We start from the raw sequence: 22,070 nt of genomic DNA, 5'->3' as shown, positions 1-22,070 counted from the left end.
CCTGAGGCAAGGGGGGAAGAACTGAAGTTTGTGCCCTGAAGCTTTTGTTCCCTTCCTTTGGCCCTTTTTTCTTCCCAAAGTGTTTCTAGAAGCTTCTTCTTTGAGTAAGTTAAATTTATGGGTTATAAACACTCTGAATTTGTGTGTAGTTATAATCACCTCCTGTTGGCTTTACTTCAGATTTTGGGGCTTAGTTTTGAATGATGAAAACAGAATCTATCATCAGATCCTTTCATAACTAATTGCTCCTCCCATTGTAGACTGTTACAAAAATTTTCTGTTCTCAACATCCTGTCAGTCACCTTGTTTTATGATATTCCACTCCTATAACAGTATTTTGATAACTGATGTGATTTAGTCCAACCTTTCTGTTTCTCAAACAAGGAAACAAGTTGGGGAGGTCATGTGGCTGAGGTCACCATGTCTCAAATGCTTATTTCTACATGACCTCAGCTACTGGCTGTAGACGGTACATTTTAGAGTTTGATTCTTCTCTTGGCTCTTGGGGAAGCAGTTGTGGTCCTTTTCACATATGAGAGGGAATGCGTGACAGGTAGTTTTTAAAATAAACCATATCCCTGGTTGGAAGAGTAGCTACTTTTTGGACACTTAAAAAATTCACCTGAGTGTTCTATTTCCCTGACAGTTACATGGATTAATATTTAGTGAGAGGTTTCTTTTGTTGTTAGCATACATTGCACCCTTTGGTTCACCTACCTCAGTATCAAATAAGGACCAGAAAATCCACAAAACCTAGAAGAGTGTTCATGGCTCCTCAAATCTATTTTCTACCTCTCTAACTAAAAAAAGTCCAAAATCCCTGTCCAAAAAAAAAATCTTGGCTAAATAATTTATTTACATTCCTTGTATATTTTCATTTGTCATATAGTCTAGTTAGCAAATTCTTCTCAGCCAGAGCTGGCACCACCCCCACTGGAAATGTGTTGGAGCGGGTTATTGTCACAATGGCTGGAGGCAGCACTGACATTTGGAAAGCAAAACTTGTGACATTAATCATCCTGCAGGTTTTAGGATAGTCCCACATGAAGAAAATTTGATCCCCCCCACCCCAAAGAATAGTCCTACACAAAATGCTGCAGCACTTCCATTGAGAGGTACTGTAAGCCAAGGAAATGTAGTTACTAAGAAGGTAGAAAGTCCCACACTGCATGACCATTTTAGTGACACAGAATAGATGCTACAAACTGTAAACGATTGTCTCTACATTGGTTTCACCTGGTTTTGGTTTTGAATTGACACAGGTGGTGTTTGGAGAAGCCGTGAAGCTGCTGGTAGTCAAATCTGAGCTGCCGGCCCTCTGAAGAAACTTCAGTCGTCTTTAACTGCTGAATTCTAAACTACTAAATTGAAATGTAACTGCATTCCTAGTTAGTATGTCAAACGCTGGCCACTCTCAGTAGAAGCTTGAGACAGTGGCCTTTTCGGGCTTTAGCAGAGTTCTATGTTATGGTTCTATTTATGAGCTTTAGCTGCTGATAAAGCGCTTCCTGTACTCCTCTATTATCATAGTGATCTTCTGAATAACCCGTGTGATTTTGACTTGAAAAGTCACCTTATAACCATTCTTATCCCCAAACTTGGAGCATATAAACATTTAGATGTCTTTTCTAAATATTCTAGACATTTACCCAGACTCTATTTAAACATATACTGAACCTGGGCTGCATATCTCCCTGGCTCTGTTTAGAAGGAGAACAAATTCTGGAGGGTTTCCCTCATCTCTGAGGTTCTTTGCTGGAAGTTTCTATCAAGAAGCCGCATTTAATATTATTAAGCTTAGCCGCGTGCAAAATGTGTTGCTTCTCATTGCTCCTTGGGCGGCCAGCAGAGTGAGTCTGGCTGAGTTAAGGAAGCCATTGAACAGCATGGAAGACTGTCTGCTCTCTTAGGCATATTCCTCCAGACTTGGGCACCTGAATCTTGCAAGGGCCTTTTCATGTTGCACCTTTAAATCCTCCAAGCTATAGTCACTCCAAACCTTCGGGTGGCTTCTGGATTGAATAATTTGTGCATCTCCTGCACAGGTGGTTGCTTTTCATGTTGCTGTTTCTTCTTGGCTCTTGGGCCTTTTGTTTGTTTGTTCAACTCTAATAAAAGCAGGCACAAATGAAAAGCATTGTGCTCTGAGACAAGGGGCCCTGAACTGGCTCCAAAATGGCACTATAATAGACTTGAACATAAAAACATCTGGACGGGGGAAAATGACGGTAGAATGTATGTATATTCCACACGTTTTTTTGCCATATAATAGTATGTTTTCTATTGGAGAATGAAATAGCAACCCACTCTAGTATTCTTGCCTGGAGAATCCCAGGGACAGAGGAGCCTGGTGGGCTGCCGTCTATGGGGTCACACAGAGTCGGACACGACTGAAGCGACTTAGCAGCAGCAGCAGCAGCAGCAGTATGTTTTCTTCATTTCTTGTGGTGAAATGTGACTTTCAGATTAAAGTAACCTTTTCTTCTTTGAAAACTTTTTTTTATCTTGTACAATAAAGAGTTTGGAAAGATCCATAATTCTGACTGAAGTTTGCAACCAGAATGTACAAAGAAGTCTCAGTAGTAATCTTGTTCATGTGCTCTTAAAACCAGCTACAGTGTAAGACTATTAGTTATGGAAACTGTGTATGTTTGTGTATGGTGTATATACTAAATAAAATACATGCCTCCAATAATACAGTGCCATGGATCTTGATGACTATCTGGGGAAAATCCCTTTTATGACAAGCACACAGAAAATGGTAGCATGATCTGACTTTCAAAAACTGTCTCACCATCTTTTTTACAGCCCTGTTTTGCTAAATGTCTGTTTTCTTGCAGTCTGGTGTACCTCACAGCACCATTGTGATCATGGTGATGCCTCATTTGCATGACGTGTACATTGTGTTTACTGTGAAATACATTTTCATTAAAGAGTCTGATGGTGTGTAGTGCTTTGTTTGTTCTGTAGGCTCAATGAAAAAAAAGTTACATCACATACAGAAGTAGAACTGAAAGTAGAATGCTTCTCAGAAACTATGCAAAACAGAAGACAAGGAGGGATAAAGTTCAAGTCTGAGGTAGTGGTGGTGAGTGTGGGGGGCTGTCATCAAAGAATTCTTTGTGTAGAGAAAATATCTTTTGAGAATAAAAGAGAAATAAAGCCCTTTTCAAATAAAAAAAAAAGAAAAGAAAAAAAGTGTGCTGAAACCAAACCAGATACTAGGTTTCTAAAAAACTTATTGGAAAAAAATTTTAAATCCTGTGTGGGTGTCCTTTCCCTGTCTAACTCATGAATCCTCTATTACCAGTTCCAACTGAAGCCAACTGTGGAAATAAGCTTCAGTGATGAGCTGTGCCAAGACATGAGGAACTTGTAAGTACAGTAAAGTTGCTCTACTTTCATACCAGTGATGTGAGGGATTTCTAGATGGCTAAGATGCAGTTAACCTTAGTGTAATCTCCAAAAACATTCCACAGAGCAATCTGGCATTTAAACAAAATTATAATGGAAATGATGACCCCTTTTTTCCAGTAAGCTGAAACCCACACCAACTTTTTTGCATCTAAATCATGACTTGTTTACATCCTGGAAGGCAGTTCCAACCAAGACCAGGAGCCGAAGGGCCAGGACTGAAATAGGGATGTTGGATCTTTGTGGTAACTTCTGGGCTGCCATCTCTGAAGCTGAGGGCTCAGTCAGTGAAACTCTCCTTAGTTCTGATGACAGAGCCTCTAGTGAGGGTACAGGAGTGGACATCCTATTTTTTTTCCATGTGCTGGCCTTAGCCTGTGGCATTATAAAGTAGCTTCTGTCATCATGAGGTCTGACCCCAGAGGGTTGTAGTGGTGGCTAGTCATTCCTAAGAGCAATTTCTGTTTTGTGACATTCTAAATCTTTCTTAGTAACTACAGGTTTTCTCTTAGTCAAAGGCTTTCATAATTTTTTTTTTTAATTTGGAAAGGAAATGTAAAGAAATAACTTGTTTCTAGAGTTATACCCCGACTCCAGTACTCTTGTCTGGAAAATCCCATGGACGGAGGAGCCTGGTAGGCTGCAGTCCATGGGGTCGTGAAGAGTCGATACGACTGAGGGACTTCACTTTCACTTTTCACTTTCATGCATTGGAGAAGGAAATGGCAACCCACTCCAGTGTTCTTGCCTGGAGAATACCAGGGACAGTGGAGCCTGATGGGCTGCTGTCTATGGAGTCGCACAGAGTCGGATACGACTGAAGCAACTTCCAGCAGTAGAGTTATACCCATTACATTGGGGCACAACGCTGAGTGACATCCATCCCCACTCTTTAGTGTTATTCAGGAAGCACAGTTATGTAAGAAAATGGAGCAAGAGCTCTTAAGAACATTAGAAAAGAGAAGCCTTTACAGGTAGTCTTTTTGCGGGGAGCCCAAATGAAATAACTAGGAAACTCAGGATAGTTGCACGGGGAGCTGACCACTAAGAGAAGAAAATTGATTGTTTTCTTATACACTAAAAACAGACAGGAAAATAATCCTAACAAAGCTTATAAAATTTCTAGAAAGAACAAACTTTGTCTAAAACTTGGCCAGAGAACATTAGAATAGATGCAAATAGAAAGACATGCCATGTTCCTGAAAGGGAAAGCCTACATACCTGATAAAGACAAATAGGTGACTCACCCTCACATTCGTGTAAATTAAATGAAGTTCTACTCCATGAGATTTCCGTTTTGCAACTTAAAATATAGTGGCACAGGGAACCCCTGAAAGTCCAGTGATTAGACTCAGTGCCTTCTCTGTCAAGAGCTTGAGTTCAATCCCTGGTCAGGAAACTAAGATCCCATAAGCCATGTGGGATCTTAGAAAATGAAAATATAATTTGTACATTTCATGTAAGAAAATGAACACAAAGCTAAGAAATTTATAAAATAAGTCTTTAAAACAGAGACTCCCCCCCCCCACAATAGACAGTAAAATATATGGTAAAACTTCATAACTAGAATAGTATAATCTAATAGAGAAATATCAATAACCTCAGATATGCAGATGACACCACCCTTATGGCAGAAAGTGAAGAGGAACTCAAAAGCCTCTTGATGAAAGTGAAAGAGGAGAGTGAAAAAGTTGGCTTAAAGCTCAACATTCAGAAAACGAAGATCATGGCATCTGGTCCCATCATTTCATGGGAAATAGATGGGGAAACAGTAGAAACAGTGTCAGACTTTATTTTGGGGGGCTCCAAAATCACTGCAGATGGTGATTGCAGCCATGAAATTAAAAGACACTTATGCCTTGGAAGAAAAGTTATGACCAACCTAGATAGCATATTGAAAAGCAGAGACATTACTTTGCCAACAAAGGTCCATCTAGTCAAGGCTATTTTTTTTCCAGTCGTCATGTATGGATGTGAGAGTTGGACTATGAAGAAAGCTGAGTGCTGTAGAATTGATGCTTTTGAACTCTGGTGTTGGAGAAGACTCCTGAGAGTCCCTTGGACTGCAAGGAGATCCAACCAGTCCATTCTAAAGGAGATCAGCCCTGGGTGTTCTTTGCAAGGAATGATGCTAAAGCTGAAACTCTAGTACTTTGGCCACCTCATTCGAAGAGTTGACTCATTGGAAAAGACTCTGATGCTGGGAGGGATTGGGGGCAGGAGGAGAAGGGGACAACAGAGGATGAGATGGCTGGACTGCATCACTGACTAGATGGACATGAGTCTGAGTGAATTCCGGGAGTTGGTGATGGACAGGGAGGCCTGGCGTACTGCGATTCATGGGGTCGCTAAGAGTCGGATGCGACTGAGCGACTGAACTGAACTGAACTGAATAGAGAAATAGAATTTGAAATAGAAATCAGCAACACACCCAAGAGACATGAGAATTTAGTGCATCATGGGACCAGGGTGGGTGGATGTGACTTAGTGTCTCCTGAAGGTCAATCAAGTTTAGGATCTCTGATGGGGTGGGGATAAGGACCCAGAAGTGAAGAAATGATCAGGTCAGGAGTGGGGTCCAAGGTGTGGGTGTCAGTTATGGTTCAAGGTTTAAGTCGGGAAAATGGAGACAGGCTTGGTACCAACCTCCGTAGACCCAAACTGATGCTTCCCCCAATTTGGGATATGCCATGATCTCAGGAGGTGGGAAGCAGTGGCCTCCATTCACCGTGGCTTAAGCTTCTCCTACAGGAATGGACCAGAACAGTCAGCATATCCCTGCTGTATGAGAGGTGGTCCCAAGACTTGTCAAGGATGTGAGGTAGGTAGGAGAGGGTTACTTTCCCAAGGACACAGCTGGAACTTTGCAGAGCTGGGATTGACCCTGAGTCCCCTGCTTTGGTGCCCCCAGGGGAGTTGGCGGGCTCTCTGACCCGGAGAGCAGCAGAAATGCTTTGCTAGAGCAGGTGCTTATAGCGGAGAAGGGGCAGAAGCCCCATGGGGAGTCATAGTTCTCATTCTTTTTATTAAAAAAACTATTGTGATATCATTCACATACCATAAAAATACCTTCCTTTTAAAGGATATAACTCTGTCTGATTTCTTCACAGTCACACAACCATCACCACTATCTAATTCTAGAACCTTTTCATCTGAGTGTGCTATTCAAGGGTTACTTATCCATCTGTCTACTCACAGTAGCAGAGTTTATCACCAGTTCAAGTTCCTATTGTACCTGGAAGCAAGACCATGGGATTTGAAAATAATATTCCCTGAACCAGTCGTTCCCCCTTTCCCCATAATTTCCAACAGGCCAAATTAGGGTTGTGTTTATGCAAGTCAATTCATGTTGGCTGTTTTGTTTCACATTCTCTGTGCATAAATATTGCATCAGATGCCAAACATGGGCTTTCTATCAGATGCCCAGCATGGGCCCTTTAGGCTGATGGGAGACATGGAATGGTGAGCCTGCCTTTAGCTCTGTGGTAAATAAGCAAGAAGCTTCTGTGCAACAGTTAGGAAATGCCAAGTTTGATTCTTTCCGTTGGCCCTGAGAGATGATTGATGTTAGGGGAAAGATTTGAAGTGGCCAGCCTTCTGGACTTCCAAGAAAGTATGAAGGCAGGCTTCCCCCATCTCGCGAGATGCAAAATGTAAGGAATATAGCCCCAAGGAATTAAACTTTTGCTTAAGGGAACTTCCTTTTTCGAATCAGCCCACAGCTCTCTGTTGGCTGCACTTGTCTTTGAATCACATTTTCCTAGTAGTGCGCGCAGGCTCATCTTTGAGAGCCAGAACATTGTCACCATAGAGATGATAGCTAGGGAGGTGCTAGGTTCTGCACTGTAGATGTTGGAAGAGCTTTTGGGGTTGAATGCAGCCCCCGTGGCTGGTCTTCCTGGTTGTTTTAGAACAAATGGGATCCTACTTGCATCACTGAGAGGGAAGAAGCAATTCCATCTGCACAGTAGACCTGGCCTTCTGAAGACTTCTCAGGGGCCACCCCTGTACAGTGACAGCTCCAATGGCTGGTATGAGTTGTTCAATGTTCACTGCTAGTGAGAAATGATGCAGAACGTGGAAATAGGCTGAAAGATAACCGCCCTTACAGAGTCCTGCAAGAGTATGGTTTCAACAAGGCAGCCCAAGGGGCTGCTGAGTCTTGGGGCATGTGACTTTGCATGACTGCCTGTGTGCTGTGTACTAGGACCTCATCTCTGGAGTTACTCACTTGTAGCCAGGAAGTTGTAATGACTTTTGTCCCATAGAAAAGCTAATTCCAAAGCTTACGCCTGTTTGTCCCTGTAGGACACCAAGCAGTTTTGTATCTAACTTTACAGTTTTATCCAGCATTCTTTGTCCATTAAATATATGTATGTTACTGTGTGTACACTTAAATCCAAGGGCATGTCACAATCAGTTCCGTATCTTCCCTGATCAAGTTTCATTATCCTGCTCCTTAATGAGTTAAACACTGTCAGGAGGGAAGAAAACTTAACCGTACCCTTTTTGGTTCTTCTGGCTCATCTAAGAAATCAACGTTGAGACAGACTAACAGGAGATAATCAACTTTAATTTCATACAATGGGAACTCCACATACATGAGAGGGTCAGAGACCCCATGTTTATAAGAGGTTTGGAGACAGGTAAAATGAAGTCTCTGCTGTCTGAGCTGAGGAATGGAATAGGGGCCAGGGGCTTCCAAGGACAAGGGTGTCACCTGAAGGACGATAAGAAGAAAAGCAGATGTTTGGTAATTGGATGTTTGTCCTGCCATGTAGATGGTGCCACGTAGATAAAATTTATTTCTGCTAGTGAGTCTTCTCTGGTTTTAAAAAAAATTCAGTTCTTCTAGATAATCAAAGGAGGGCAGTAGTTTCTCTTGAATATGCAGAGTCTCAAAATAATCCTCATGAGAATGTGGCACGTTTGGGGGCGGCTCATTCTGAACCCTTACAACACAGGTGTAACACATGCTCACTGAACATTTATATCACAATTACGTTTGTAACCTTTGGGAACTTACACTTTGACAATGAGGACACTAAGCCCTCAGCAGCCTGTGGGAAAGTTTAAGCAGAGGCTCTAATGGCTTTGAAGGTCACATTGGATGCTAGTGTCGTGGATGTTGTGGTGCACCATCTGGATGGACCTCCCCTTTAGGACCAAGGTGTTTGTCCTTCTGGATGTCTCCTTCCAGATGGTGGAGGTAAGTTGCTGAGGCTTGTTGGTGGAGTTCTTTTCCAAGAATTACCCTTGACGGAAGGAGGCTGCTTCACCAACATTAAATCCTCTCACTTGGGCAGCCTGAGAGGCTGGATCCTGACTGAATTATTTGGGCCTGTGAAGACCCTTGCCTTAAGGTAGGACAACTCAGAAAGGCTGTCCCAGCTTCGGAGCTCCCTGGGAGGAGCATCTGAGGCCTTTGTTGAAAATGTATTGCAGCCCAAATTCTGGCTCCTCCTTCCTTCACTCCCCCTTCCTACCCACCCACCCCCAGCACTCCCTGAGCCCTTCCTCTGTGCTAACTGGTCTCAGAGCCTGTTCCTGGAAGAACCCCACCAGAGCCAGCTAGGCATGGTGCTATTTAAGAAGCAGCTATGGGGTGCCTAACAAATACAGAGTTAAACAAAGCAAATTGATCATGCAAATGAAAGTTCTGAGAGCTTAATGACTGGTGTCTGGGTTGTGTCAGGACACCAGACCTGCTTGTGATAGGAAAAGATAGGTGAACTCAGTTTATCAAGGGTTTGGGGGAAAAAGGCTGCCTTGGTGGTCCACGGGTTAAGACTCAGCCCTTCCACTGCAGAGGGGATGGTTTCAATCCCTGGTCGGGGAAGCTAAGATCCTGCATGCCATGAGGTGTGGCCAAAAAAAATTTTTTTTAAGTATTTGGGGGAAGAGCTTCAGGGAAAACTGTAAAGATATAAATAAGGTGAGTAATGAATTTTTAAACAATTATTTTGCATTGAAATTAAGTTTTAAACCTAACTTCACCATTACTTTTTGCCTTGCATCAATGTAGGTAGTTCACATCAATAAAAAAAATTTTTTTTTCACAATAATTGCTGACTTTTGACACACTGTTTGAAAACCACACATATTGTATTGCTTTCAGAGCCAGGGCCAAGCTGCTTCACATATTGCATTACAAAGGAAATAATTTATGGAACCAGAGAGCTGGTAGCAGCTACCAAATCTTGTTTAGGAATTTGTCCTCTATCTCAGTAGGAAAACAGCCATAAAGTCAGTGACTAGAATGAGCAAAAAGAAATCTGCAGCATAAGCCTGTCTAAAATCATTTTCTTCCAAATGTTATAAATCATTTCTGTTTGTGCTCTACTGTTGATGATGCCCTTTAAAAAGTAAAGGTAAAGGACAGTGTCCACCAAAAAAGTGCCTATATCATGGAATGGAAGAAAAAGAGGAGGGATCAGGGCCAGCTGAGCATTCTACATTCAATTTCACTGACAGTGTTAAGGAACGTAACCAAAGCCAGATGGTTAAGGAAAGAGAAAACTTTCCTGGTTCTGTCAGTCCTGGGTTATAAGGACCAGAGTAGACTAAAACTGAGAAAAATCTGGGCCAACAGCATTGTCAAGGGATGAGAGAGTGATTTGTCCTACTTCTTCCTAATTACCTTATTCTCACATTAGCATTTAAAAAAGAAAGCTATCCAGAAGGATGGCTGGAGGTACACATCAGGGCAGCTGACAGGTTTGCCCCGAAGCAGTGTTCCTCCAAAAAATGACAATGACAGTTGACACTTGGTCTATGTCAAGAGCCTTGATTCTCTCTCTTTTTAATTTGACTTTTTTTTTCTGGTTTAAGAATCAGTTTAAAAACTAGTGTGAATTTTATCAAGCCTCTGTGTTTATCTGCTGGTTTACAGAAAATGCAAGTAACAGAGAAGTAGTTCTTGGGCTTGAGCATGGTTTAGAATCCCATGGAGGGCTTGTTGAAACTGTGCTGGGTCCCACCCCTAGAATTTCTGATTCGGGTTTAAAGCAGAAGCCTTAAGATCCAATGCATGGTCCCACTCATGGTCCTTTTCTTTGGATTTGACACCAGTAATGTCTCATGTGTGTGTGCTAAGTTGTTTTAGTCGTGTCCGACTCTTTGTGACCCCATGAACCTGATGTAACCCATCAGGTCTCAGATAGAACCAAAGCTGACCTGTGGTGGACTTGAAATATAAGTGAAAAATAAGCATTTGTTGCTATAGGCCACTGAGATCTGGAGATTGTTATCACAGCATAATTTATTCTCACTAATATAGAACTCTTATATTAAGCATACTTGGCATTCTACAGTAGATTTGGCTTGCCTGAAAACCAAAGAAAAACAATATAAATGGAAAGGCAAATAACATTTCACTTCTCTTAGGCTGGTTCTATATATGCGTTCTAGTCATATACACACCAAGAGCTCTGAGACCTTATGCAAACTACTTCTTTGTCCACACAAGCAGCATTAAGGGCAAGGGCCATCTACTTGTGCTTATTATTAATCAGTAATAAGTCTGAACAAAAATCACTTTGTTCAAAGATGAATCAATAGAAATATATATATATATTAATTTTGTATACTTCATTATATATATACACACATATGTATTTGTGAAGCACACAAAACCTAATCATGGAAAAGAAAGAGCATACTTATGAAAATGACTCACTACTGTATGCCAGACATTCTGCTAAATGCTGGTAATAGTAAGCAACAGATTTGGTCTCTGCCAAATTAGGTTTACAGTGAGGTAGGGAACAGAGAAGGAAATGGCAACCCATTCCAGTATTCTTGCCTAGGGAATCCCGTGGACAGAGGAGCCTGGTGGGCTGCTGTCCATAGGGTCGCACAGAGTTGGACACGACTGGAGCGACTTAGCATGCATGCATACATGCACTGGAGAAGGAAATGGCAACCCACTCCAGTATTCTTGCCTGGAGAATCCCAGGAACAGAGGAGCCTGGTGGGCTGCCATCTATGGGGTTACACAGAGTCAGACGCAACTGAAGTGATTTAGCAGTAGCAGTAGGGAACACAGATATTTAAAAGTAATAACAAGTGTCATGCAAACATTCTAACATCAAACTACCACCTTGAAACACTCCAGTTATCTGCATTTTCCATTCCTACACCTATGTTTCCAAGCATTGACCAAAAGAGGAGAGCAACTAGAGAGGTAAGTATGAAACACATAATGCAAGGGCTTATACACTCTGCCAGGAAATTCTCTCTGCAAAACAGGAAGCAAAACTCATGTATGAAGAGAGGAAAATGATCATTGATATGGGGCTTAAAGAGAGTGGTAAGGATTAGGAACAGCTATTATGGAAATGAGAGAGGTCACATAAAAGGATTCCTGAGAGGCACCAAGGGGGTCTCCATATTAATATTATAGTTGTGTGGCTTTTTCCTCCCAAGCAGTGTTTGGAAACCTAGGTGTAGGAATGAAAAATGCAGATAACTAGAGTGTTTCAAGTTAGCGATCTAATGTTAGAGTGTATCGAAGGGTGATTCAAGTGTTCTGCTTACAAGGGTGGTTGAAGTCAAAGGCCATGGGCCTGTCAGGGGATGTGAGGGCTCTGTGGATTTTGAAGAACAAGTATATTGGGACTAAGGGAGACACAGGACTGCAAGAATGAGGATTGAGTCCAAATAAATGGGGTTTGTAAACTTAAGGTTTTAGCTACAACACAGTATGAAGTGATGGATATCTAGATTTTATAGAATGGGTACCTGGGAACGGATGGATTAAGTAGAATAGAGGTCAAGTCATCTGGACTGAGGAAGTTAAGGAAGCATGCCTTAGTCATGGGTGTTGGATTCATCAGGTTGATGGCAGTAATTCAGGTGGAGAGGGAAACTTATGCAGGAAGTAGATGATGGTGGCAAGGCAAGATAAAATGTCCACCTGATGGAGTGGACCCTGAAAGAGAAATCTTGCAAGGGGTAAAAAGAACATCAAAGTGTCAAGTGAGAAAGCTTCAAGAGTGAGGACATACTACCTTTGGGGTGCTGGATGGAGTGTGGAAGGAGGGAAATCAAGAGAGCTGGCAAAAATGAGTCAATATTTTTAATTGCATGGTGGAGAGATAATGGTATCATTAACCTGTTTGGAAGGTCTAGAGGGGGGGTTTTGTTTTTTGGGTAGAAGCTTAATTTAAGGCCATGGCGAATGGTTAGAAATTGAGTAGGCAGGAAAGAGGCCACAGCCATTGCAGGTTCGGGTGGGCTGAAATCCACGGCACCAAGCTCCTGCTTGTGACTGAGGGGTGAGCTCCTACCCCTGACCTTTAACCTCCAGGATCCGCGAACCATTGCACCCATTGTGGTCCTTCCTTCCCGGAGGGAGCGCGGCAGACGGCGCATGCGCCCTGGACAGAGCTGCAGAGGTGGGAACGGCCGGCAGAGGGCGCAGGAGCTCAGGCCGGAGCCACTCAGGCGGGGCATCCGTCACCGGGAAAGCGTTGAGAGCAGAGGTCGGTGGGAGAGCGCGCTCAGCACGAGGTACCAGGCAGTGGGCGTGGCCAGGGCGGGGGCGGGGCGAGGCGGTTCCGGAAGGAAGTGGTTCCGGGTCCCGCGGCCCGGCTGAGGTAGCCGTGTTGCCGTTTCTGTGGGAGGCGGCGGCCGTGTGAGGGGCGAGGCCCGAGGGGCCGGCAGCGGCGGCGGCGGCAGTCGCGGCGGCGGCGATAGCGGGAACTTCTCGGTCCGGTGAGCGGCCCTGGGGGGCGGGCGAGTCGAGGAGGCTCCGGGCCGAGGGGAGGGCGTGTCCGTCGCCTTAGAGAACGGTTCTTGTGGTAACGGGTGAGACGGTTGAGGCGGTTGGGAGGACGCGGCGGCCCAGCTTGGGATCCCGGGGGACTGCTCCCTTATCTCTGGACACTAGATCGGTGCCTTATTTTAGACGCGGCGACCCGGGCACCTGCTGCCGGGGCCCTGACCCTCGCCCGTTGTCGGGCAGGCTTCGGCCCCCAGCGGTCATGATCGTCTGTCTTGGGGACGGGCGGGGGGAGGGGGCGGTGCCCAGGGACAGAGCCCTTTCCCAGAGGCGGCTGCCGACGCGTCGCCGGAGGGACCCGAGCTGAGGAGCCCCCGCTTTGTCCTTCTCAGGAGGCTCTCCTGCCGGGAAGCGGCGTCTTCCTCTGCTAACGTCCAGAGTGAGTAGTGAAGGCTGCTCTTTATCCTGCATTGGAAAGTAAAACTTGTCTTTTTAGAAACATATTGAAAATTGAATCTTCTGTGGTTCTCTGAGGTGTATTTAGGAAACTGGGCCGACTCCTGTCAGGTTTGCCCTGTCCGTAGGTCGGGAGGGAAAGAAATCTGAGAGAAACTTACCCTCTCACATATTTTCCTGCCGAGGTGCTTTTCGAGCTGCCTCTTAGGTGATTGCTTTCCTTTTCAGAAACAAACTAAAAACCACAGGTAGAAATCAAGAAGGTCTCTCAGACTTCTGGCCAGGCAACCTTCTTAACGTTTTCCTGAATTTGAAAATAAAAGATTTTGATGTAGAGTCATGATGAGTGTTTTATTTTTCGATGGTGTTTTAATGCTAACGGTGTAGAATGCTTGATTTTTTCACGTGGTATTTTTAAAATGGCTACTAAAGTGTTCCTTTGAAAGCCCTGCTCTTTCACACCCTCCCCAGAAGCCTTTAAAACATTTGATTAGAAATATTTATGTAGCGAAATATTTAATAATATATTTATATATACAATTTCTAAAATATACAGAACCACGGTGAGGAAGATAACTCTTCTTTCACCGTTCAAATAACTGTTGTGAGTGTTTACGCTGGGGATACACCTTCCATCTTTTTTTTTTTTAGAGATGAATATATGAATTATGAAGTAGATTCTCTTTGATAACCAGTTTTTTCGTTTGTTTCCTGACTACATAGCATGCCGTTATTTGGCTGCAGTAATTTACTTAGTTGGTTATTCCCAGTTTGTCACTACTTAAACACTTGGTTGGAGAAATGTAAAATCTGCACATCCATGATTACTGTTTTAGTGTACATTCCTAAGTGATAGAATTGTTGGGTTGTTTTTTTTTTTAATGTGAATTTCCCTCTGGAAAAGATGTGCTATTTTGCACTCCCACCAACAATCTGTGAGTGTCCTTTTCCCCACCCTAACAAAAGGCAACAGTTAAAGGATTTCTATAGGACCCCTTCAGGGCCATTTATGTTGTTCTGCAATCAAGTACAGGTATCCTCCTCTAGAAGTCCTGTTCTTCCCACCCCGCCCCGCCCCGCCCACATTCCCCGTGCCTCTTATTTGTTGATGACATTCTTCGTGCCCGCCCCCCACGCTGTTTATTGGTTGATGGCAATTCTGTTTCTCATCTTCTAGTCTTCCTTCACTAGTTTCCTAAAGAAGGGTTATCTTGGTGAGGCAAAGGCATTATAAAGTGAACAGATTTGAAGTCAGGACTTCCTCGAATTCCAGTATATCTGATTATCTTGAACATGGACAGTTTGCTCAACTCTGAATTGGAGGTTATAGTGCCTTTACCTTGCATTTCTTGCAGGGTGATATTAAGGGTCAAATGAAAGTACATTTAAATATACTTTGTCTCATTGCTAATTTTTTACCATATTGTAAAAATGTCAGAGCACATGAGCATATTGATTTTCTAATGTTAATTTCTGAATTCAGAAAGCTGTTCTGTGATACCCTTTGCCCCCACTCTTTCACCTTTAAATTTGAAGTTTTACACTGATGCCCTAGATTATATTGATAATGATATCAGAGTTATGAAATTGAATGAATGAATCTGCTAATGTTGAAGGAGAAAATAATTAAAAGCACTATATATAAAGCTGAGGGGGACAGATAAAAAGCTAAATAAAACACAGTCCTTGAGATCATGATGAATAAAACATAGTCTTTGTGTCCTACAGGCTACAGAATATCCAGGCAGCTAGAGGACATAAAAGCTGCTTTCCAAATTTAGACGGCAATTTTAGATGTGATGCAGGATGTCAACTATTCTCAAGTGTGCTAAAGTCCAATTCTGCTGACCAGGCAGTCACTTCAGAGTCCTCTTTCTGAAGGTAGGAGTTGCAAGGCGGGGAAGTGTTAATGTTGGGAGTCCCTGGATTCTGATTTTTCATCCTTCTCTTGGGGCAGGTTGGTTAACTTTTCTGAGGCTTGATTTCTTCATCTGTGAAATGGAGGTACTTCTGGCTTCCTCAAAGGCTTATAAGGATTAAATGAGATAGTGTTTGCAAAACAACTTAGTGAACTAGGAAGTACTGGTACCTTGGTGATCCTTCTTATCCAGTGAAGACTGAGCTTCTGCAGTAAAGAAACTGGGTCTCTTCTGACTTTGTATGATTTGCCCCTAGCAGTTGCTAGCAGTGAGTAATATTTGCCAAATTAACATAAAATGTGCCTGCTGATAAAAATTCAGTCTGGACATTTGAAGAAGGTAATATATAAATGTGAAATATTGAGAGAAATTGACTACGTTATTTGGAGTTGATAGTAAGGAATCAAAGGAAACACTGAACTAATTGGACCTAGACAGATTTCTACTATGACTGTCATTCTCCATTATGTCCCCAGTGCCATGCACATAATTTTTCCTTATCAATAATAAACCTGCTCAGATTGCTCCCATTTCAAAACCTCCTGCCTAGACCCCTATCCCTCAACTGCAACCCAGCTTCTCTCCTCCCGTGCCAGACAGACTGTTAGAAAATATTGTTAATAAGTGGCTTTCTCAGCCTCCTTACCTTCCTCAAGCCATATATTCACACTTTTCATTCCTTTTATTGGGTCTTTATATAGCTTTTGCTATGAAAGTCTCTTTTATTGAAACATTCTTCTATGCCAAAGGGTTCCAACCTTCCTTAGAGGATGTTCGTTCTCAGTCTTGGCTGGTTCATCTCCTCAAAAGGTTAATGTTCCTGTAGGCTTGATCCTTATCTCGATATACCAGCTCTGGAATAATTTATAGAGCATTGAGGCAATCTGATGTTTGAAAGTTTGGTAGAATTCCCCTGTGAAACAATCTGGGCCTGCTGCTTTTTCATGTAATGTTTTCTTAATAACTTTCTCTGTTTCTTCTATGGAAACTGGTCTGTTCAAGCTTTTTAATGTGGTCAATTTTAGTAATAATCAGTTTTTCTAGAAAATTATCCATTTCATCAGGGCTTTCAAATTTATTGGATAGAGGGCTATAAAATAATCTCATGATTTAAAATGTTTCTTCTATTTCATTGGTTATTTCCCCTTTGCTCTTTTTTATTTTTTCTAGTCAAGTTATATTATTTTTCCTAGTCAAGTTATATTATTTAGTGGTTTATCCATTTTAATTTTTCCCAAAACTACAGAATTCTGATTTATTACTTAGATCTACTTTTCTCTTCCTCTACTTTTATCTTTATTTCCTTCCTTGTGCTTTCTTTTGGTTTACTTTGCTGCTTTTAGTTCCTTTTTTTTATCTTGGAAGTAAATGTATTTACTTTTATTCTTTCATTTTTATTGATAAATAAGTTTAGTGCAATGAATTTTTCTTTGATGACTAAATGCATCCCATAGAATCTGATATGTAGAGCTTTTATTGTCATTATTTCTTTAAAGATCTATGTTAGAGTATCCAGGAGTTGTTTAATAAGAGGTTTTAAAATTTCAAGGTGAAATTTGTTTTTTGTTAGTAAACTAGTTTTATTGTGTTATGATCAGAAAGTTTTGTTTGTAATGTTTCTATTATGTGCAGCTAACTGATGTGTTCTTTGTGACCTAATGTATTTTTGGTGAATGTGATGTGGAAACTTCAGAAGAATATTGTCAAATAGTATCAAAATGTAGAGTTTGATAAATATACTTAAGATTTACCCTGTTGATTTTGCTGTTTAGATCTTCTATCTCATTTTTGTCTTAACACCACTAAGCATGTTATATGAAAGTCTCCTATTGTTAGTGTTTCTATGTCTGCTTGCATCTATTGTAGTTTTTGTTTCATGAAGGTGGTTGCAGTGTTACTTGTTGTAAATATGTGTATTTTTATTTGTTCTGTCTTCATCGAGGATTGTGACTTTTAACATTGAAGTGTCTTTCTTTGACATGATGAATGCTTTGGGACTTGAATTCTGCTTTGCCTGATTCCAGGTTTCCCACCCCTGCTCTCTTTTTATTTCAATTTGCCTTGTATAATTTGGCCATCCTTTTATTTTTAACCTTTCACGACTACTTTGTTTTAGTTGTGAGCCAAATTGAACCTGTTTATTTTAGTAGGTGAGTTAAGCCCATCACATTTACTATTAGGACTGATATGTTTGGTCTATCATAATATTTTATAATCATGTGTATTTTGTTATACTTGCTATTTCTTTATGCCGTGATGTGTAGTTTTTGCTCTTCTGTTTTAAAAAGAGGAAGGTTTTTATTTTTGTCTAATGGTTAACCTTTGTACTTATACCTTTGCTCCCCATTTGTGTGCTAAGTCGCTTCAGTCGTATCTGACTCTCTGCAACCCCATGGACTGTAGCCCTCCATGCTCCTCTATCCATGGGATTCTCCAGGCAGGAATACTGGAGTAGGTTACCATGCCCTCCTCCAGGGGATCTTCCCAACCCAGGATTGAACCCACGTCTCTTATGTCTCCTGCATTGGCAAGTGTGTTCTTTACCACTAGCGCCATCTGAGAAACCCACTCCCCTATTTATTTAACCTTTTTTGTGTGTGAGAGAAATATAACTGTGTCCATGAAATCAGAGTAGAATAATAATAGGCAACGCTGAGATTCTATATCCACTTCCAGCTCCTCGTTACTGTGAACTGGTGACAGCACCCAACCACTGTAGGAGAATAGACTGTGACCTGTTCTCTTGAGGTCTGACTTCTCTGATCTGATGATTGCCCTCTTGTTCTGTGGGTTCTGAGTTGACCTGGTTCTATGCTGGCAGTGTGGCGTCTTTGTTACAAAGGCTTTCCTGGTCAGTTTTTTTGCATTTGTAAATGCTGAGTTCACATTTAGTATGGAATCTCTGTCAGTTGTTGTTGTTTTTTTGTAACAGCTTTACGGAGTTATAATTAATATACCACACAATTCACCCACTTAAAAGTCTACAATTCAGTGTTTTTTTAATACATTCACAGAGTTGTGTAACCATCATCAGTCTAGTTTTAAAACATACTCATCACACCAAAAAGAGACCTTGTGCCCATTTCCCCCAGTGCTTCCCCTCCCCCTACCATACCCAGGCAACTGCCAGTCTACTTTTTGTTTCTATGGATTTGCCTATTCTGGACCTTTCATATAAATGAATCTTGTGATATGTGGTCTTTTGTGACTGGCTTCTTTCCCTTAGCATAATGATTTCAAGATTCATCCCTGTCTGACTGTGTGTCAGTACCTCGTTCCTTTTTATGGCCAGATAATATTCCATTGTATGGGGGTACCACATTTAGTTTATGCATTCATCTCTCAATGAACATTTGATTTGTTTCTGCATTTTGGCTATTGTGAATAAGGCTGTTATGAGCATTTGTGTATAAATTTTTATGTGGATGCATGGTTTTATTTATTTTGGGTATATACCTAGGATTAGAATTGCTGGGTCATATGGTAACTACTATGTTTAATTTTTTAAGAAACTACCAGACTGTTTGCCAAAGTGACTGAATCATTTCATTTATTTCCCCTGGGGCACCTGGTAATTTATTCTTCCCTTCTGAGATAATTTTTGGGCTTCTCCTGTGGCTTAGTTGGTAAAGAATCCACCTACAATGCAGGACACCTGGGTTCCATCCCTGGGTTGGGAAGATCCCGTGGAGAAGGAAACGGCTACCCACTCCAGTATTCTGGCCTGGAGAACTTCATGGACTGTATAGTCCATGGAGTTGCAAAGAGTCAGACACGACTGAGTGACTTTCACTTCTGAGATAATTCAGCCATTTTCTCCCATTCTTTCCGTTTAGTTCAGTTAATTTTTTTCAGTCATATCACTCTGTTTTTTGATATGTTTCTGTTCTTAGTTTTTAAATTTCTGATTCAAGGTGAGTTTTTAAAATATACATTCCTAAATGCTTTGGGATATATTCTGTTTGGTGTATAAAGTTAGAGTTTGCTTCTGCTTCATGTTTTTTGGAGGACAAATTTTCCTCAGTTGAGAAATTGTCTTTTCCTGCTTTCTTGTAAACATATGGGGGTCATCAGATTAAAAGTTTTTCAGATCTAATGAGTATGAGATGGTACTCCATTGTTTTAATTTTATCTTCCTGAGTAGGTAGTGTTGGGTATCTTTTTGTATGTTTATTGGACAGTTATGTTTCCTCTTTGTTGAAAACTCTTAAGGATGGAGTTGCCATTTATTGAGGTGGGGCAAACGTTGAGCAGATTTTGGAAGAAGGTGTGGAGTTTGCTTTTGGACATGTTTACAGCGTCCAGCAGTCTGTTGGATGTGGAAGGCTGCAACAGAGAGGATAGGTGAGGGCTGGAGATGTCAACTTGGGGTTGTTAGTATATAGGGAGTATTTAAAGCCATGAGATTGAAGAAAAGTGCAGACTGGGAAGAGAGTGTAGACAATGAAAAGTCAAAGACTGAAGTCACTATTTAGAGGAAGACTGGCTTCACTATTTAAGGATCAGGATGGTGAGATAAGGAAAAACCAGTTAAGGAGACAAAGCATTGTTAGAGGAATGAGGAAAACCAGGCAAGTGTAGTATTTTGGAATCCAGGTGCAGAAAATGTTTCTGGGAGGAAGGTGTGATTAACCATCTGGTGCTGCAGGTAGATCCAGGAAAAAGAGGGAAAAGAACCATTGGATTTAGCGTGGATTTTGTTAGTGACCTTGACTGGAGCAGTTTGGTGGAGTGGAAAGGTAGATTGGTGAGGGGACAAGTAGAATGGGAGGAGAAGAATGTGAGAATGATTGTGGTATACAGGCAGCCCTTTGAGGATTTTGTTTGTAAACGGAGAGAGAGGTTGTATAGTGATGGAAGGGACCTAATGGGGAAGGGAAGTGATGCTATGGAAGGAGAGAACTGCTGGAGCCGGGCCTTTCAGGCAGGTGAGGGGATGTGTCCAGTTCTGTCCTGGTAGGAATGGCTTTGTTTGGCACCAGCATCCCCTTCAGCATCCTCCTGGGAGTGGATACCCCTGTTGTCCAGTCATCTTTCTAAGTTCAAGGGCACACAGATTCATTCACTGCCCTTAAACAGTTCACTCTGAAGGAACAGTATAAATGAATTTCTCTTTTATTATTGATACCTCCTTCTCCCCAGTCACAAACCCTGCTGGTGTTTCTTTTTCTTTTTTTCCTCTCCAGTTCTGTCCTTTGCTAGTCACAAGTGTTTTGTTTAGTCACTAAATTGTGTCCGACTCTTTGCGACCTCTGTCTTTGAGGTTTCCCTGGCAAGAATACTGGAGTACATGGGGGAGGGATGGACTGGGAATTTGGGACCAGCACATGCAAACTATCGTGTACAGAATGGATAAACAAGAAAGTCCTACTGTATAGCACAGGGAACTATATTCAATAACCTGTGATAAACTATACAGGAAAAATTTGAAAAAGAATATATATGTATGTATAACTGAGTCATTTTTCTGTACAGCAGAAATTAAACACAACATTGTAAATCAAGTATACTTCAGGAAAATAATTTTTAAAAAAGATTTCTTTATGTCTTTTCATGACTTGATTTAAAAAAAATACTGGAGTGGATTGCCATTTCCTTCTCCAGGGGATATTCCCAACCCAGGAATCAAACCCACGTCTCCTGCATTGGCAGGTGGATTCTTTATCTCTGAGCCACTTGGGAAGCTCAGCAGAGCATGCAAGGACCTGCTGCCCTACCCAGTTTCATTCAGGGATTGGCAGTCTTTTTTGTAAAGGACCAGATTCTTGCCTGGAGAATGCCCATGGACAGAGGAGCCTGGTGGGCTACAGTCCATGGGGTCGCAAAGAGTCAGACACAACTGAGCAGTTAAGCTCAGCAGCAAATAGTAAATATTTTAGACTGTGGGCCACATACAGTCTCTGTTGCATATTCTTCTTCTTTCTAAACAATGCTTTAAAAATGTAAAAACCGTCTTAGCTCTAGAGTTTAAATGAACTCTCTTCTCTTATGCACTAAGTCCCTGAGCCACTACTAATTATTACTAGCTGATGAACCCAAAAAAGCAAATGCAAACAAAGTTACCTTAAAAAAACCTTTATTGAGATATATTTTACAGGTTTAAAATGTACAGTTCATGATTTTTGATAGTATAGTTAGCAGAATTGTGCAATCATCTCCATAATATCTGGTCTAATCTTACAGCACTTTCATCACCCCAAAGCTTTTTTTTTTTTTTTTGCAGCTTTGAGGTATAACTTATATGCAGTAAAATTCACTCATTTTAAGTGAATAGTTTGAATTTTAATAAAGCTAATTTTCATATTGGCAGAGGAAAATATTCTAAGTAATACTTCTTTTTGTCACATAACCAGTAAATCTCACTTGTAAACATTTTCTCCCAAGTGACCTATACCTTAACATTTAAGCCAGTAGTTTTTCTCTTTTTATTAATGAATTTAATTGGAGGATAATTTCTTTACAATATTGTGGTGGTTTTTGCCATACATTGACATGAATCAGCCACAGGTGCACATGTGTCCCCCCATCCTGAACCCTCCTCCCACCTCACTCCCCAC

At 41.5% G+C, this 22,070-nt stretch overlaps 2 protein-coding genes across 25 annotated transcripts in view; both read left to right on the top strand.

The window, feature by feature from the left end:
• The window catches only part of MAP7D2 (MAP7 domain containing 2), a 100,679-nt gene extending 97,741 nt beyond the window's left edge, over positions 1-2,938 (top strand). For all 13 annotated transcript variants that reach the window (XM_044936945.1, XM_044936943.1, XM_044936942.1 and 10 more), the window contains one exon: positions 1,263-2,938. Coding sequence is in view for 1 of the 13 variants with exons in the window: in XM_044936948.1 (XP_044792883.1) it covers positions 1,263-1,284 (22 nt within the window). In the remaining 12 variants the exon portion in view is untranslated. The remainder of the gene's footprint in view (positions 1-1,262) is intronic.
• A 10,033-nt stretch (positions 2,939-12,971) lies between these two features.
• The window catches only part of BCLAF3 (BCLAF1 and THRAP3 family member 3), a 51,976-nt gene continuing 42,877 nt past the window's right edge, over positions 12,972-22,070 (top strand). For 4 of the 12 annotated variants that reach the window (XM_025277232.2, XM_006041388.3, XR_326062.3 and 1 more), the window contains exons 1-2: positions 12,972-13,131; positions 15,323-15,475. The gene's annotated coding sequence lies outside the window, so the exon portion shown is untranslated. Of the gene's footprint in view, positions 13,132-13,530; positions 13,578-15,322; positions 15,476-19,317; positions 19,428-22,070 lie in introns of those variants that run through there. The other 8 variants (XM_006041390.3, XM_006041389.3, XM_006041391.3 and 5 more) reach the window with 4 other exon arrangements.

This window comes from Bubalus bubalis, chromosome X, assembly GCF_019923935.1.
Source record: "Bubalus bubalis isolate 160015118507 breed Murrah chromosome X, NDDB_SH_1, whole genome shotgun sequence".
Taxonomy (NCBI): domain Eukaryota; kingdom Metazoa; phylum Chordata; class Mammalia; order Artiodactyla; family Bovidae; genus Bubalus; species Bubalus bubalis.
The sequence above is the reverse complement of the archived record's forward strand: the minus strand, read 5'-3'. Positions and strand labels throughout refer to the sequence as shown.